The 19,396-nt window shown below is 43.5% G+C and overlaps 1 protein-coding gene across 2 annotated transcripts; it reads left to right on the forward strand.

Annotated features, from left to right (window-relative positions):
* Window positions 1-360: 360 nt before the first annotated feature.
* On the forward strand, window positions 361-11,372 carry mrpl52 (mitochondrial ribosomal protein L52). Of its 2 annotated transcripts, none has more exons than XM_046318305.1 (5): window positions 361-447; window positions 1,526-1,595; window positions 1,721-1,788; window positions 10,860-10,924; window positions 11,075-11,372. In XM_046318305.1, the coding sequence occupies exons 1-5, from the start codon at window positions 423-425 to the stop codon at window positions 11,219-11,221; spliced, it is 375 nt and encodes a 124-aa protein (XP_046174261.1). In that variant the 5' UTR covers window positions 361-422; the 3' UTR covers window positions 11,222-11,372. The 2 variants fall into 2 exon arrangements, with proteins under 2 accessions (XP_046174261.1, XP_046174260.1); XM_046318304.1 differs by lacking the exon at window positions 361-447 and adding an exon at window positions 890-1,295.
* Window positions 11,373-19,396: the final 8,024 nt, after the last annotated feature.

The following is a 19,396-nucleotide window of genomic DNA, read 5'->3' on the forward strand; positions in this document are numbered from 1 at the left end:
AAAATATGAATACATGTGGGATTGTGGATAAAGAGCATATATGTTATACTCAAGTACAATCTTTAAGTAGGACGTACATCATTGTGTTCTCACATTTTTCACATGGGTGGGTACTGATTTATTACACAATTATGACCTCTCTTAAATACCTCCCAGTCTCAAGTATGTTAATTGCCCCAGGCCTTATCAACAGCACACCTATATGTTGTACCCTAAGGCAGAAAGCTATATCAAAGGGTCCGTTGCTTGTTTCCAATTCCTGACACAGTTGAAATATGGTTTTGGTAGGCCTACGTGCCTAGAATAACATGGTTCAAATGGCAGTAGACCTATTTAGGGGACTACTTTATTATGCTCACAGTCTGTGGAATGTGTGGAAGAACATTCTCTAGTGACACGGTTCTGAGATTTTTCCGGAGTGTATGTGTTCTCCAAGGACGATACAAAGTAAATATCTAGCTACTATTTCAGTGCCTTTTTGCTTGCTACTGCTATACGCTTCAATGCACTCTGTTTCGTTTTGGTGACGTTAACCCTAACATGAATCAAATATTTATTAAACCATTTTTTGTACTTCGGGTAGGCTCATTTTGCCAACCCCGAAGCCCCCCTGCTCGCTCCCTAGTCTTTCATTGCCCTTAACGGTAGCCTAAAATGAAACGCGCGACCGTCGGTGTGTGCCTGGCTGCCTCTCCCCTCCCCGCTATGCTCCCTTGAGTTGACTGGAGCATTCACTGAAGGCGAGTGAGGACTTGTCTGTAAAGTTGAACAGAAAAATACTTAATGGCTTACTCAGTACAGAAAGAGCAGCTGGAGCACGGGAGAAGATGGTTCAAAATCATGGCTTATCAACTTTGGGGGACAAACGTTATATGTTGACAAACTCAAATGGTGTTTGTGTGTGCAATTAATACTTTTTTAATAATTGAAGTGTACTACATACAATTAACTACTTTTTGGGGGGGATAGTAACATTTTAAGAAAGTGTGTAATTTTACGATGATAAAATAAGACTACACCATAACCAATTCATACTTCAAACCCTTATCTGGCTAAATTGTATTTTGTAAATGTATCATCATTATAACCTGAAGTCCAGCTCATCATTGGCTACTGTAACATAACGTAATTAATTAACAGTGTTACAATATAACACAATTGCAACATCACACGTTGCTGCCTGCTGCTACATGGTTTCAACTCCACAACCTATCTTGACCACCATCTAGTGGTATAAATAGTTCTTACATAAAAATCCAAAATGGCGGCGCCCTTAAGGACATTGTGCTGTACAGGTGAGGTTATTTACAAGACAATTACTTACAATTTTCATAAGATCTAATGGTAATTTTCTGCTGTAAATATCAGTCGGCTCCCAGTTGACAATCTGTTTGTTTTTATGTTGAGCTAGACAGATCGCTAGTTACGCTAGGTTTGATCAAATGTCTAGGCAACTAGCTAACGTTAGCTAGCAAGAAAAACTAGAGAGCCTAAATGAACTGAATTCCTGATGGTCTGTTTTCAGCTTTGAGGCATTCCAGTCGTTGTTTTACTACGACGTGTGGGACACAGGCTGGAATCAAGTGGAGGACCGAGTAAGTTCTAAACGACACAGACAAACAACTGTCAGAACAAAATGAGACACACACACAATTGTAGCTATTACGGCTCTGTTTTGATATGCTTTGTTCTTTACAATTTCACATTGGTTTGTCCATAGAAATGGTCTGGCCCGCAGTGGAACAGAGTATGGCCCCATGACAGATCTCCCTGACTGGTCCTTTGCAGGCAAGTTCACATGTAGAAGCATGCATTTTTAGGTTATTTTCACATATTGTCCTATTTAAAATAACTGCTCTCAGTCCTTTTAAAGTGAACTCCTAGAAAGAAAGAAAAACAACAACAATAACTTATATTTTGTATTCACACTGCCCTTGCCTTTGAATGAGGACTCAACTATTTTGGCAGTTCACTTCACTTACTTTGTGGTCCTAGTCCTCTGCATTCAATTTGCTATGTTTAGAAAGGAACCACAATATTTTTGCAACATTCACTCAATGCACTCTGGGTTATTGCAAAGTTAAGGACAAGCCATTCTCAGCAGAACGTGTTATCGGGCAGCTAGATACTTGCAAGTCAAATGCTCCTTTAAGTTGCTCTAATATATAATATATGCCATTTAGCAGACGCTTTTATCCAAAGCGACTTACAGTCATGTGTGCATACATTCTACGTATGGGTGGTCCCGGGGATCGAACCCACTACCCTGGCGTTACAAGCGCCATGCTCTACCAACTGAGCTACAGAAGGACCACAGAAGGACTACAGAAGGCTCTGGAGATGGCAGAGAGAGCGTACGCCTGCATCCATATTAACAAGGCCGGAATGGAGAAGGTGAAAAGCTTCAAGTTCCGTGACATACACATCCCTGATAATCTGAAATGGTCCACCCACACAAACAGTGTGATGAAAAGGCGCAACAAAACGCTTCACCATCTGGCTGGCGAATCTGGGTTTGGCAGATGCCAGGAAAACTCTACCACTGTGGCAACTAATGTTTGGTGGAGGAGGAATAATGGTCTGGTGCTGTTTTTCATGATTCGGACTAGACCCCTTAGTTCCAGTGAGGGGAAATCTGAATGGTACAGCAAACAATGACTTTCTAGGCGATTGTGTGCTTTCAACTTTGTGGCAACAGTTTGGGGATGTCCCTTCCTGTTTCAGCATGACAATGACCCCTTGCACAAAGTGAGGTCCATGCAGAAATGGTTTGTCAAGATTAGTGTGGAAGAACATGACTGGCCTGCACAGAGCCCTGACCTCAACCCCATTGAACACCTTTGGGATGAATTGGAACGCTGATTGCAAGTCAGGCCTGATCGTCCAACATCAGTGCCCAACCTCACTAATGCTCTTGTGACTGAATGGAAGCAAGGCCCCGTTGCAATGTTTCAACATCTAGTGGAAAGCTTTCCCAGAAGAGTGTTAGCTGTTATAGCAGCAAAGGGGGGGACCAACTCCAAATTAATGCCCATAATTTTGTAATGAGATGTTCGACAAGCCGGTGTATATACTTTTGGGTATGTATCTCACACACTCCGAAGTTGCTCTTCCTATTATAATGTGTGTTTTGTTGTGAGATTACTTCACTGTTGAAGCTAGGAACACAAGCATTTCACTACACCTGTAATAACATCTGCTAAATAGGTGTATGCGAACAGGAACATTTGAAACTTTTTTTTGGGGGGGGGGGGGGGCGGTGTCTGCTAAATTACTAAAATGAAACTATTGGTCACGTACACAGATTTGCAGATGTTATCGCAGGTGCGGCGAAATGTTTGGGTTTCTAGCTTCAACAGTGCAGTAACACCTAGCAATAAAACACACATCATATCAGAACGGGCAATGTCAGAGATCAGTGTGTGTATATATTACACACAGTACCAGTCAATCAAAAGTTTGGACACCTACTCATTTAAGGGGTTTTCTTCATTTTTACTGTTTTCTATGTTGTAGAATAATAGTGAAGACATCAAATCTATGAAATAACACTGCGGTCCATCCCAAACCATCTCAATTGGGTTGAGGTTGGGGGATTGTGGAGGCCAGGTCATCTGATGCAGCACTTCATCACTCCTTCTTGATCAAATAGCCCTTACACAGCCTGGAGGTGTGTAAGTCATTATCCTGTTGAAAAACAAATGATAGACCCACTAAGCGTAAACCAGATGGGATGGCGTATCGCTGCAGAATGCTGTGGTAACCATGCTGGTTAAGTGTGCCTGGAATTCTAAATATATGACTGACGGTGTCACCAGCAAAGCACCCCCACACCATCACACCTCCTCCTCCATGCTTCACGGTGGGAACCACACATGCACATCCGTTTACCTACTCTGCATCTCACGAAGACATGGAGGTTGGAACCAAAAATCTCAAATTTGGACTCATCAGACCAAAGGACAGATTTCCACCGGTCTAATGTCCATTGTTTGTGTTTCTTGGCCCAAGCAAGTCTCTTCTTATTATTTGTGTCCTTTAGTGGTTTCTTTGCAGCAATTCGACCATGAATGAGTAGGTTTGTCCAAACTTTTGACTGGTACTGTATATTTTATAATGTATACAAACATATAATGGTGTTTAAAGACAGTATATGAATAGAAAAGGTGTGTACAGCAGTGGTTATATACTACTGCTGGTAATTTGAATAATCCTTCCAAATTTGGTTAAGTAGTGAAGGTTTAGTGTGCCCCAAAAAATGCACAGCTCTCTAATGAGAGGACCTCTAATCTGCACTCTTTTAATAAAAAATGTCTTGATGCAGGCAGATTATTTGATAGGGTTACCCCATGTGAAATTGGTGCAGAGATTGAAGTGTGTTGGGACTACTGGTCATGCTCTGTCAAATAGAACCCAGTGTGTTAAGGCAGATGGTCCTACGTCGTAGAGCTGCGCTCAGATGTGCCTCAAGGATCAACTTTAGCTCCCCTGTGGTTTATTATCTAGATCAAGGGGTAGGCAACCCTGGTCCTGGAGTGCTGCAGACACTTCATGTTTTTGATTTAACCAACCTGGAAACCCAGGTGTGTTGAATTGAGGCTATCACTGAGCTGATCAATGTACTTAATAGCTCAGTGGTGCCTAGTTGAGACACAATCCTGCAGTATCTGCGGCAATCTAGGAACAGAGTTGCCTACCCCTGATCTCGATAATAAACCACAGGGGAGCTTCAATTGGTCCTTGTGGTACACCAACATTGGAAGACTTATTGAGACAGCTGATGGACATTTTGATGCGGATGATTTAGTTCTCTATTCAAGTGGCAGCAGTTTGGCTTTTGGAAAAAGCTCAAACATCTTTTCAACATCATTCAACAGAATCTGTACGTTTTGAAGCTTGTTCTGAATTCCAATACTAAACACTCTGAAAACCATGTAATTACTACTGTGCGAGGACATTCTATAGAGCAAGTCAAAACATACAAATGTTTGGGTGAATGAGAAGTTGAGCTTCACCAGCCGTGAAGAGAACCTTGTCAGGAAACTCAAGCTGCGTATTAGGTTTTATTACCGGCACAAAGCTTGTTTTGCCACCAGAAAATAGTTGATTTGTTGTGCTTTTCCCTCTGTGTTGGACTCTGGATATACTGTTCGTGTGCAAGCTTCAAGCTCTACACTGAAGGCTCTTGATTGTGTGTCATGCAGCCCTTGTTTTTGTCACCAATCGGCGATGTCTAACTACAGTGCTGTTGGGAGAACATCACTAGCAACACACAGGCTCAAACACCGCTGTTTTTATCTATCCTCTCTTCTAGCTCCAAATTAAAACACATACAAGCTCAGATCTCAATCTTATTTTATGCTAACATTCCCAAAAATGTTTACAGAGCATGGAAAAATGTAATTTCAGTACTCCGCTCTCTGGTTGTGAAATTCCCTCCCAGCCAACCTATAACCCCAGGACCTGGTGTCCCCGGAGGAGGTCAAAGGGCAAATAGATGAACATGTTGTTGAGACATGTCGCTGTTTCTAGTTGTCACCCCATGTCACAAGTTTACGTTGCCTTCTGTGAGGAAACATGTTTTACTTCACACACCTGCACACACGCACTGTTTGTTGTTGTATTTGTGCTGTTGCCAGTGTCTGTCTGTTTTTGTCTCCCATATTGTTTTGTTTTTAATCACAGCCCCCACAGGAGGCCCTTTGCCTCTTTCCAGGCCTTCATTGTGAATAACAATTGGTTCTTAATTGACTTACCTAGTTAAAAATGAAACTGTATATACATCTAAAGTGTGTAAAACCGTATGTAAACATTATTAAAGTGACCAGTGTTCGTCGATGACACTATGTACATTTAATTTACATTTAAGTCATTTAGCAGACGCTCTTATCCAGAGCGACTTACAAATTGGTGCATTCACCTTATGACATCCAGTGGAAATGTACATAGGGTAGCAATCTCTAAGTTTCAGGGTAGAGTATGGCTTGAACAGTGACTAAGGCTAGTGGGGACTGTTTAACAGTCTGATGGCCTTGAGATGGAAGCTGTTTTTCAGTCTCTCGGACCCAGCTTTGATGCACCTGTACTGACCTCTCCTTCTGGATGATAGCGGGGTGAACAGGCAGTGGCTCTGATGGCTGAGGTTACATTTTGGAAGCCAATAGATTGCATTTAGTTAAGATGATACCAATAATATTTACAAGTTAATATTATGTAACAGAATAAATAGCAGAATAATAACTGCAGATTAAATGATGCTTAATTGAAAATTGTACTCCCAATGTGGATTACTGCCCCTTTTAAGAGCTAGGACTGATTTTCGTACCTTATGTTGTGATTTTCACCATTATGTTGTCTTCTCTCGCTATTCAAACCCCACAGTCAATAAACAGTTTATGATGCTCTCTTAGCCTATAGTCACATATTGCAAACAAATAATCTTAACTAAAAATTCTACAGATATTTGGAATATCTATGCATCCTTGACAATTGTTAATCAATATCCCAAAACAGCACTTTTTTCCCACGAACATGCACATCATAATCTTATTCCTTTTTGTGGCACATTTGGGTTTATTGCAGGGCAAACGGTGTTGCAGTAGTGTGGTGTGGGAATAATGACAAGCGAATTTTGGAAGCTTAGTGTTTACATTGCCCAAAAAATGGGAACCGGACCGCGGAATTCAAGCGAACCAAATTCAGACCACCTCTCAAGATCGTCTCACTTCGGGGGCTCTTCTGAGGGGTCCGAGTTTCTTTGGAGTGTTCACACTGCCCCAAAAAATATTAACGAACCACATTAAGTTCACCAAAATTGGCTGAAAGGGACCAAGTGCGGAAACAGCCTCTTGTGTAGTCTTAACATTCTGTATACTCCCCTTGAAATAAGGGTAAAAAATGACCCGCATTTAAAATCCGTGGACCCCACTTGTTTTTATTACAACGCACCTGTCATAATTGTTTCCTTTACTAAAGTAGAGGATTATTATTGCTAAAGGTACTGCGTAAGTGTAAACATTACTTTTTTCGTAAGATAGCACTTGTATAGCCTAAGAAACTAGTCGAAATGTGCAGAAAGTAGTTTTAATTGCATTTTGTTGAAGGGAAACTAATAGTCTTGAACTTTTTTGGCAACATAGTGATATATACTGTACAATGAGGAATTCAACTTCAAAATACTAGTCTTCTCCCATTTCTCTTTTAACCATTGCCCCCACACACAAGGTGTATAAACAATAAAATAAGATGACCAATAAAAAAACCAAAACGTGAAGAACATAAATCAATCTACTTTAATTAGCACAGGTTTGTGTGCATGGACTTTGCAGATGTATTTCTCACATGTACAGCAGATAGTATTTGGTTTACAGTCCTTCTTTTGGGAGCAGAATTGGCATCTCCTCCTCTTGCCTGCTGCAGCCTCAGGTGGATCTGGACAAAATTCAGCCCCCTGAACAACTTTCACAAGCGCTGCTGTGCGGGGGAGGCGCTCCCTTCCTTGAATGTGTGGGGTTACAATTGCCTTTCCCAGCTGCTCCAGGAACTCCCTCTTGTTCCGCTTATTAGGCATCCAAGTAGGATTGATATTGTTCCATATTACGAAAGGCATGGTATGAGGAAACATCACTGATGTTATGGAAGATGACCAGGGGCCAGTGGGCAGTCATCCTCCTACAGCTGTAAGTTCCAATTGCCTTGTCCAGGTTGTCCAAGCCTCCTTTATTGTGGTTGTAGTCCGATCTCAGCCGTTTTGTGAAGTGTGCTCAGGAGGACCACATTCTTGTTCCTCTTTGGGAGGTAACAAACTAGAGTGGTGGTGGGTGTGAATATAAACTTTTATGAGAAGGCCTCTCTACCCCTTGTAAGGAATGCGGGGGGGTCAGGCTTGTACTTTCTAACTGTGTTAACCATGATGATCTTCCTCTTCAGGAGCTGCTGGCTGAGTTCATAAGAGGTGAAGAAATTGTCACACGTGACATTGTGCCCCCTCAGTCCATCTGTCACATTAAGTACAACTCGTATCCCCTGGTTCTTCCCCGGGCCTCCACTGGTCGGCTTCCCTGTGTAGACTTGCATCTTCTATGCGTAGCTGGATTGTGCGTCACAGGCCAACTATACCTTGATGCCATACTTTGCTGGCTTGCTGGGCATATACTGCCAGAAAGGACCGTGACCTTTTGACAAAATATATTGTTTTCTGTGATACTGATAGTAATCACATAAATCAATGATATTACAGCAATACATAATACAATTTAAAATGAAAATCACTTACATTACAGATATGAATACAAAAATGTACCTCTGAATGGAACCAGTTGCTCAATCTCTGTTACTTCAGGCCCAGAGTTGTAGAGGTATGGCAGACGCCCCCACCCACTTCTCCCAAACCTCTCTTATAGTCGCCAGTTTCTCTCACACATCTTGCAGGTCTTGACTCACGGTTATTAAATCGTAGCATTCTTGAGAAAGTGTGAAAGACTCAGTGGCACCGTGGCACGGAAAATCACTATTCCACTCTCTGCATCCCAGAGACTACATGTAGCCTCGCCTCAGAACCTGTTAACACCCGCTAAGATTACCAGCCCTATGTAGGCACGCAGGTCAATCTCATCCATCCTTTTCCAGTTGTCTCCATATTTACAGAAACCCTCTGTCGTGTCTTTGGCTATGCCGGATTAAGTGATATGACATGCTATTCTATAAAATAATTTCTCCGTAATTAATATTACCCGATTTAGCTAATCATGTAAATGTAATTAACTAGAGAGTCGGGGCACCACAAATATTTATAGAGCTGTTATCTTCCGAATAAACTCTTAAAGACCTAATAATATTTTTACATCAATATTAATCGTCACCTTAATTCAGTCTCATCTGAAAGTTGTAAATTCTTGGTTATCTTCACGAACCCAGGCTAACAAGTTGAATCAGCGATACAAAATTGGGTTTCATTATTTATTTACTAAATACCTAACTAATCACAAGAATTACATATACACAGAATGAATCATACCTTGTTTACAAATTATGTCATAAAGGGGCGGCAGGGTAGCCTAGTGGTTAGAGCGATGGACTAGTAACCGGAAGGTTGCAAGTTCAAACCCCTGAGCTGACAAGGTACAAATCTGTCGTTCTGCCCCTGAGCAGGCAGTTAACCCACGGTTCCTAGGCTGTCATTGAAAATAAGAATTTGTTCTTAACTGACTTGCCTGGTTAAATAAAGATAAAATAAAATAAATGGAAATGTCCCTAGCGGGTGGAACAGATGTGACAGCTGGTTACACAAAAGAAAAGGACTGGGTTTGAGTGAAAGAGTGGGAAGACTGAGGACCAAAGGAAGAAGCTGTGCTATCATAAATACAGTATTTTATGCATTCTAAATTACCGCCCATTTGGAAAAGGGAAATGTAATAAATATTTACTCTGAGCTGCGCTTCGGTAGGTTGGTGGTAGATGGAAGGCCGTGTTGCCAAACCGAGTCCTTTGTCCTTTTGAAGAATGTCTCTGGTGGTCAACTGAATGTTGTAGTAATGTTGTTGTGTGATAGACGGGATACTCTCCTTCCTAACCCTCGTTTGAGCTGCTGTTGCTAACCTAACGGCTAGGAGGTATCACTGCTGTAGTGAATAAGAGTTCAAAGTTCATACCATTCGCAACCAAAGCTCACGCTGATGTTGGCTTAGTTCTGTAGTTATTATCTGAACCCTTCTGACATCGGACCGTCGTCCTCACTTCCTCGGAACAGGTTGTTACATTTTCGTCAATGCTTTATATAGTGGCGCGAGAAGGGTGTGTCTGAAAAGTTTTATAACCCAGGTCTCTTCAAAGGGGTGGGCCACTGATTGAGAAGAGCCTTAACCTTATCTCTCATTTGGAAGCTAAAATTACGTTTCATCTCTTCACCAATAATTTTATATTCAAACATTTCAATTCAACAACAATTCCATGTGAATCCGATAACTCTGTGTAGACTTTCCACTGTAGAGTTTGTCATCCTATCATTGATGTCAGTTTGTCATCTGGGACATTCTCATCATATTCATTAAGTACCACCGTATATGTTCAATTCGTCGGATTTTCCAGAATATAGTTCATTTTCCCCCCACCTTCTGATGTTCCCAGAATCTCTGTTAACCAAGGGGTTTTCAAATTTCACATCAGTAGGGTAGAGAGAGGAAAAGGGGGGGAAGAGGTATTTAGGACTGTCATAAACCTACCCCCAGGCCAATGTCATGACACTTCCAAATGTGTCATCTCCAGGATGATTTTTTTTTCGATGGCTGGTGTGATGACCATGTACAATGTTGAGGTGATGTCCTGTGCAACTGCATGTCTTGTGGGCCCTGGGGTCATCCTTAAGACATGTTAACTGCATGTCTTGTGGGCCCTGGGGTCATCCTTAAGACATGTTAACTGCATGTCTTGTGGGCCCTGGGGTCATCCTTAAGACATGTTAACTGCATGTCCTGCCCTGGTTGTCATATGGTGGCGAGGACCATGTTATTTTGCTGTTCTTTGACAAAAATGTCCCTCTTTCAGCTTGGGGTTTTTTCTTCATGTGACGATGATGCATTGTGCTCTGGGTTGTATTCTTCCCCATCTTCTTCAGATTCCTCTTCTAAATCATTGTGCTCTTGTTCCTCCTTGGACAACTGAAAAATCAGATCTATGACCTTTTGGGCACTGACATGTGCGCTGATGGCTTCAGCAACGAGTGCACAAGACAACACAAGGGTTAATGTGTCAGGAACCTAATGTATGGCTGTTCAATGGAGTTGCTTGATGCTGTGTGTGTGGTTGGGAATATGATTTAGGCCTACATGATATGATTGTTTGTATTTTTTTTTAACACACAGATGGCCGGCCTGCGCCCCCCCTGAAAGGACAGCTGAGGAGAAAGCAGGAGAGAGAGACGTTAGCAGTCAGTATCTTATGTTAACCTTCTATATTACCTCCATAAAGTTGAATATTTAATTTCAATACAGTTCACATACGATGTCCTTTCCACCTCCTTTATATTTCTTCTCCTTTTCACTTCCTCTTTCCTCATCTCTTTCTCGGTCTCCTCCAGCGACGTGTAGTGAATCTCAGCTCGGAGGTGGATAAGGGGATGGAGGTGTGGAGGGAGAAACAGGAAGAAGCCAAAAGAATGCAGGAACACAATAAATCTCTTCTGCTTAAACCCAAAGGAAACCTTTTATTGAAGAAAAATAAGTAATTATCACATTTTCTGTTCTAGCCCACTTGAGTTATTGACAAAATGGAGATTTGCGCAGTTGGTGTATGGCATTGTCTTTCCATTTGCGTTTGTACTTATTTAGCCCTTTTCATTGTTTTCTGAAATTAAACTTGAATGTAAATCCACTGCCTACTGTTAATCTACTGTCTTACTTGTTCTTGAACTTCTGTATGAAAATATATTAAGAACATGCCCTTTCTCTTATTACTGTGGCTTAGTTATTAAGAATAGTTTGAGCAATATATTTATTTCCCTACTCCATGTCCTCCTTTCCCCACTAGAATGCAGCATTTTACCAGTTTAGGTCAATAGCAGTGCTTCGCCGCCATTTTGTCTCCAGCAGTCTCTAGTCTAGAGCAGTGGTTCCCAACCAGGGGTACTAGGACTCCTGGGGGTACTTGGCCTATCCACAAGGGAGGTACTTGAGAAGAATCATGTGCATTTTACCAGTAGGACTATGGCCTCATGAGGGAGTACTTCAGGGGTACTCCAGGTAGAGTAAAATTCAGTTGGTACAGTAACTAAAGGGTTGGGAACCACTGGTCTAGAGGGAGTGCTGTGGGGGCTGGTGAAAAGAGGAAGGGGTTGTCAGATGGAAACGTGACGTTGTGCAGCTGTGTGTTTTTGTATCTTCACATCACATGTAGGCCTAAGCTATGAGCGGCTGCTCCGTTTAACTAGACACAACGTTTTAGAGTTAATGTGTTAGAAGCTAATGTTGATACACTGTTTTAGGGTTAATGTGATAGAAACTAATGTTAAAATATGAATATGTGTTATTACTACGGGTAGCCTGCCTTCAGACTGCCCTCTTGCCACTTGGCGGTGTTGTAAAAAGTTCCTTTGTGGGTGTGAATCAGTCTCCTAATGAAAAAATGGCGGCGCAGTGTAAGGCTGCAATCAAAGTGTGCATTCCTGTGTAGCCTACTGTAGGTGACACACTTTAGACACCGGGAAAGTGTGTTATGAGACAGTGTGTGTGTGCCACGCTGCTGTCTGGTGAGATGATGAAGAGGCTGTTCCTGAAGACATGGCAGTTTAACCATCTCTGAAGTGATCCCACCGGCATCTCCCGGTGTTAAACCTCTGCTGTGTGTGTGCCACTCTAACACAGTTTCCCAGTTCACGTCCCACCAATGCTGCTCTTATACAATAGACTAGAAGCTAGGCTAAGCTAAGTGATACGAAGTCCAGTTCTAATTTAATGTTTTTTTTCTTGCTCTTTCTGTCACAAGCATATGGTAATTTTGAGTACTACAGGGGTACTGTAGACTGCCCTCATTAACCTTGAGCTTACTTTGTATATGTAGCGTCAGCTGTAATTTAGAGTGACTTTGACTAACCAACAGACTGTGTTTACAAAATGAGGTAAGGCGCTGAAGCTCCCAGTCTCTCTCGCTCTCTCACACAACCTTTCTACCTCTCCTCCCTCATCCTCTCCTCCCCCTCCCTATTTCTCTCCCTCGTCTATCTTTTTCTCGCTCTCCCTCTTGCCTTCCCTCTCTCGTTCTCTCTCCCTCTCTCAGGTCTTCTTGCCAATCTCAGCAGAGCACCACTGTAATTAAGGCGTGCTAGCCACTAAGTTGCAGATTTTTGTATTGTTTTTTGTGTTAACTGTTTGTGGTGTCAATGGGTGAACAATAGAATTGGAATAGAACGATTCGAAATTCTGTGGGATGAACAATGAGCATTAACAGAGGACATGTTCTGTAATGTGTTCGAACCATGTACACAGAGTATAGCAGATATGAGGAACACCTTCCTAATATTGAGTTGCACATCCCCTTTTTGCCATCAGAACAGCCTCAATTAGTCTCAGAACTGTTGGGTGTGAAAAACCCAGCAGCGTTGCAGTTCTTGACACAAACCGGTGTGCCTGGCATCGACTACCATACCCTGTTCAAAGGCACTTAAATATTTTGTCTTGCCCATTCACTCTCTGAACAACACACATACACAATCCATGTCTCAAGGCTTAAAAATCCTTCTTTAACCTGTCACCTCCCTTTCATCTACAATGATTGAAGTGGATTTAACAAGTGACACCAATAAGGGATCATAACTTTCACCTGGATTCACCTGGTCAGTCTGTTATAGAAAGAGCAGGTGTTCTTAATGTTTTGTACACTCAAGTGTATTTTGTTGCTGAATACAAAGTCTCTCAGACTGATTCTCTCACTTATTCGCTCCCTCCCAAGTGAGATTTGTAAAGCATTGGAACAATGGCTTGGCATGAACTTCACACCCGTATTCACATTGTTCTACTACACATTTAATCCAACTTAACATGTCCTTTGGAAGAACCCAGAGGTGTGTGTGAAACAGCCAGGACGTGTGGAGACGTGTGGAGGACTTCTGGAGAGGAACAAGTAGAACTCTTTTCCTCTTGATTCCTCTTCTCACTTCTACTTCTTACTGTATTTCTCTTCTCCCCCTGTTCTCCAACTTCCCCTCCTCTCCACTCATACCTCTCTCTCCTCCCATCCTCGTGTTGTTTGGGAAATGAGAACCAGATGTTGCTTATTGTGCAGAAGTCACTGAGGGGGAGAGGAGGTGGGCTGAGGTCAGTCTGCTGCAGTGAACAGCAGCACACGGTGGTAGAGAGGAAAGGATGGATGAAGGAAAAGACGAGCAAGGAGGAGAAGAGGGTCAAGAGTTCTCATCCCCCTGATGTGGTGGGGTAGTGTTTGAGATTCAGCTAAAAAGTTACTGCGGCCCTATGCCCACAGGCTTGAGACGAAGCAGAGAGGTTTCCTGACAGATATGACTGGGCCAGGGTGAGGGAGCCTGTGCAGATTGAGAGGTGGGTTGTGGTTTGTGGAGGGCCTGATTCAGCAAGTCCTGGTGAGGGTGTCACCTCCTGACAAGTGTGTAACCTCTGTGTTATGTTGAGTTACATGAAATCTCAGTCTCTCGCTGTTGTACTTGTCGGCCAACTGTCCTGTTGATAGTGCTGTGCTCGATATACTGGAGAGGTTGTGGTTTTCCACTTCTTGTTTTTCCAGATGGGATAAACAGACACTCTGACTGCAAAGGAATGTTCTTCTCCCTCTTTCTGCCATACAAACTTCCATGGCTGTGTCTTTGGGTGTGTATGTGTGTTCATGTGTCCGTACTTGTGAGTTCAGAGATTACATTTACATTTACATTTAAGTCATTTAGCAGACGCTCTTATCCAGAGCGACTTACAAATTGGTGCATTCACCTTATGTGTCCCCAGTGGGACAGTCACTTAACAATAGTGCATCTAAAACTTAGGGGGGGTGGGGTGAGAGGGATTACTTAACCTATCCTAGGTATTCCTTAAAGAGGTGGGGTTTCAGGTGTCTCCGGAAGGTGGTGATTGACTCCGCTGTCCTGGCGTCGTGAGGGAGTTTGTTCCACCATTGAGATACTTTAGAGTGTGCCTCAATGTAGGTTACCCAAAGGTTGAATTGCAAGCAGCTGGCCAGCCCACTTCCTGGCTGGGTTAGGAGTGCTGAGGCTGAGGTCTGAATGTTGTTGGGGCGGGGCGCCCATCTAGACTGACTAACATCGCTGCCTGCTCTATTTCTCCGGAGCACAAATCTATATGAGCGTGTGTGAGATGCTCTCCCCCCACGAAACATTCCTCCTCTCTGAGCCCTTTGTCATATATTTACCATACATTCTCCCTCTTCTCTTATCCATTCATCCCAGCCAAACTTTTGTGAATGTTTAAATCAAATCACAAACTGTATTTTACATGCTTGGTGAACAGCAGGTGAAGACGAACAGTGAAATGCTTACTTATGGGCCCTTCCCAACAATGCAGAGAGAGATTTTTGTTGTTGTAATAGAGAAATAATAACACAATGCGATAACTTGGCTATATACACAGGGTACCAGTACTGAGTCAATGATAACTAAGCTATATACACAGGGTACCAGTACTGAGTCAATGATAACTAAGCTATATACACGGGGTACCAGTACTGAGTCAATGATAACTAAGCTATATACACGGGGTACCAGTACTGAGTCAATGATACCTAAGCTATATACACAGGGTACCAGTACTGAGTCAATGATAACTAAGCTATATACACGGGGTACCAGTACTGAGTCAATGATAACTAAGCTATATACACAGGGTACCAGTACTGAGTCAATGATAACTAAGCTATATACACGGGGTACCAGTACTGAGTCAATGATACCTAAGCTATATACACAGGGTACCAGTACTGAGTCAATGATAACTAAGCTATATACACGGGGTACCAGTACTGAGTCAATGATAACTAAGCTATATACACGGGGTACCAGTACTGAGTCAATGATAACTAAGCTATATACACGGGGTACCAGTACTGAGTCAATGATAACTAAGCTATATACACGGGGTACCAGTACTGAGTCAATGATAACTCCGCTATATACACGGGGTACCAGTACTGAGTCAATGATAACTAAGCTATATACATGGGGTACCAGTACTGAGTCAATGATAACTAAGCTATATACACGGGGTACCAGTACTGAGTCAATGATAACTAAGCTATATACACGGGGTACCAGTACTGAGTCAATGATAACTCAGCTATATACACACGGTACCAGTACTGAGTCAATGATAACTAAGCTATATACACAGTGTAGAAAAGGCCCATGGAGTTGGTGGAATATTCCTTTAATTCATTGCCATTTACTCAGCTGGGCCAGGGGCGCTTTAATTAGGTCAGGTGGAAATGTCCTACAGATCTCAATTCCATAAAAGGAGGAAATTGCCATCGCCTGATCTCGCTGCTTTCTCTTCCCTAACTCCATCTGATCCAGAAGTTCTGTGCGTCCATGAATCCACGTAAGTCCACCGACTCTTACCTTTCATCTGAATGATCTGTGGTGATCGGGAGAGTGGGCCATTCAGTTATTGTTTATAGTTATCACCGCGGAGCGCGGCTTGGAGCGCACGCTTCAAACATATTGTGTAATGTGAATTGTCAATGATCACGGCCCTACAGATCCTCATAGGCCAATTACACAATCGATATGGTTCATGTGTATTGAAATTAATTATATGTACACATGAAGACTATTGAAAGCGTGAAATGAGAAACGTCATTGTTTGCTAACTGATTGACTTTGATCATGGGGATTATAGATTGTATAACCATTCACTGTTTGTATTCTTTCATGATTTATGATAAATAGTTATGAGCCTAAATGACTCGCGGATGATTACTATTGACTTCTTAATGAACTGGACTGTTGAATTCCCTAACTTATGTTAATAATGACTGATATGATTTGATCTTTGATTATGAATTTGATTGTATACATGTTATTTGTTTCCTTTGTGATGCAGCACAGACTACTCAGTAAATATACCACTTTATGGTTAAAGGAATTCCTGCCTCAGTCTCATACATTCCTCTGTCACCTGACACGTGACCACCTGTTCACCTTCACTGTCAGTCATCCTACCTGTCCAGCAACCCACACAGATTCCACTAATCTTTCAATGGTCCTTCGAGCCGGATGATGACTGAACCAAAGACAGGTGAAAAGGAAATGGAGGCGGAGAGGGAAGAATTGTCTCCACTGGAAGGAAGAAGCGAGGAGGAGAGAGCAGCTGAGGGAAAGGTCTTGGAACAAAGGAAATATCCAGGAGCTAAGCCTAAAGCAACAAAGGCTTCATCCTCAACCACCAGAAGAACCAGGCAAGCACCTGGTTATCTTAAGGATTATGTGGTCGAGTTTCCGACATCAAAGGGCAAGCCCACCAGAGCTCAAAGAGTTGATGGATCAACTATATGTTTCAGCCATCAACCATCCCCTCTGAGTCAAGGACCGGAAACTGCTTTGGAGCAGGAAAGTGGTCTACGTGAAGAACCTATGGAGGAGGTAACTCCCACTGGACAGGTCGACCAGCTTCCAGAGGCAGGCTCCGCTCACCCCTTAACTAATGGGAAATCGTCGAAGCACTCTAGACGGAGTGGGAGTTCGACCAGTGGATACCCCTTTGGAAGTGGCCATGGCAGCCGCCATTCACTAGCCCTCAGAGATTCACAGACTGCTGTCCTACAAGAGAGGATGAAACTATTAGCTTTGGAAGAAATTGAGCGTCAGATTGAGGAGGAACGACAGGCTGACGAACGATGTCACCAATTGGATGTGCAGGCCCGTAGAGCTCTACAGGAAAGGGAATTCATTGCCAAGGACCTGGCACAGCAGCGACGGCACCGTCAAGCCAGAAGGGAATTAGAGGAGGCACGGATGGTCTCATCCTTCCTGGAGAAGAACGAACAGGGAGTTGACCTGACCACCCTTCCACATGGACCTGAACTGTCTGCCTTTCTTTCCCAATCTGCCCCTCTGGTACAGCATGGCACACAGTCCTCGGAGGCTCCGGGGTCAACAGCCAACACGGAGCACGGGAGACGGGCCGCTCCGCCAACGCCCTCTATGCCAGTGACACAAGTTAGCATTCCTCCATCTGGACAAAGCATCACTCCTTCGCCTTTCCGCCAATTACCAACCAAGGCAAATCGTTCCTTTCGTCCAGGGCCAGGCCAGTCCTCAAACAACAGGTCGGAGGGCTCTCGCCCAATTCCGGCTGCCACAAATGGAAGGTCTGGGACAGTAGGGGACAGGCCCAATGAGGCCACAGTGGGCTCATCAGAAGTCCCGGGTTTATCCTTCACGCAACCAGAAGAGGGAGCCAACATTATGAAACTTCTAGTAGCCTCAGCCTATGGAATTCCCAGACCCAAATTGCCATACTTTGAAAATGGAAAGGAGAGTGAATTTGTCCTTTTGGAAATGGCATTGGAGAGCCTACTGGGTATTCACGGTCATCTGTCAGAATGCTACAAATACCAAGTACTAATGGATCATTTGCGGTTTCCTAGTGCATACAGGCTGGCCCAATCATTTATGCACTCCGCAACACCATACACTGCAGCTCTCCAGGCCCTGAAGGCGAGATATGGTGAGCCACGTCAGCTAGTCCAGAATGAACTAAACAACATCCTGAACACGTCTCCAATTAAAATGGGAGACCATGCTGCCTTCCAAGAATTCTCCCTGGCTGTCCAATCCCTGACCTCGATGCTCCAATCCGTTGAAGGAGAAGACGGGAACGAGCTTAAATGTGGCTCCCACGTGGACAGGCTTCTTAGCAAACTTCCCGTGTACCTCAGAGACAGTTTCATTGAACATTGTTTGAATAAGGGCATTCTGAAAGAGGGCTCGAGAAGCACCTATGCTCTCAGAGACCTGGCCACGTGGTTGGAGGTGAAGGCAAAGGCGAAGAGCATCGCTCACCAGGCCACAATCTCCGCCATAGCCACAGGGGGAAGGAAGGAGTTTGAACGCCAGCAGGGACAGAAAATACCAAATCCCACTACCATGTACTTAAATAGTGAGGCCGGGGAGGAACCCGGGAAGAAGACCCCTCTCAAGAGCAAGAACATCAAATTCCAGCCTTACTGCCCATATTGCAATAGTAAGGGGCACTTCCTTGGCTCATGCCCCAGAGTAAAAAAGCTCACTCAAACTCAATTGAAGGCCTGGATCACTTCAGGCGAGCGATGCTACAAGTGTGCCCGTAGCCATAAGGTGGAGACCTGCACATTGAGGAAACCCTGCAACCGCTGTAAAGAAATCCATCTCACCGTGTTGCATGATCTATTTCCCCAAGCAAAGAAGGAGCAGGGTATGCTCATGGTAGGAGCTGCAAAGGAGCTGTGTCTCGACCAGCAGAACCGGTCTCCAAGGGTCATGTTGAAGGTGGTCAAGGTCACTCTGCAAAGTGAAGGGAGAAGCATTGATACATTCACCGTTCTAGATGGTGTGGAACGGAAAGAACAATCATTCTCACAGCGGCCACCCATCAGCTTAACCTGGAAGGGACCCCCAAGACCCTTAATCTCAGAACGGTGCGACATGATGTAATCCAAATGAAAGGCTCTGCTGTAACCTTTAGCATTTCACCTTCCGGAAACAGGGACGTGACCTATAACATCACCAATGCCTTCACGGCAGATGGCTTGAATCTCGCAGAGCACTCCTGCCCGGGAAGTGTTCTACAGAAACAATATCCTCATCTACGAGAATTGCCTCTTCCTAACCTGGCCAGAGTAGCACCACTTATCCTGATTGGGTCAGACCACCCACATCTCGTCACCCCGA

Source organism: Oncorhynchus gorbuscha, linkage group LG21, assembly GCF_021184085.1.
Source record: "Oncorhynchus gorbuscha isolate QuinsamMale2020 ecotype Even-year linkage group LG21, OgorEven_v1.0, whole genome shotgun sequence".
Taxonomy (NCBI): domain Eukaryota; kingdom Metazoa; phylum Chordata; class Actinopteri; order Salmoniformes; family Salmonidae; genus Oncorhynchus; species Oncorhynchus gorbuscha.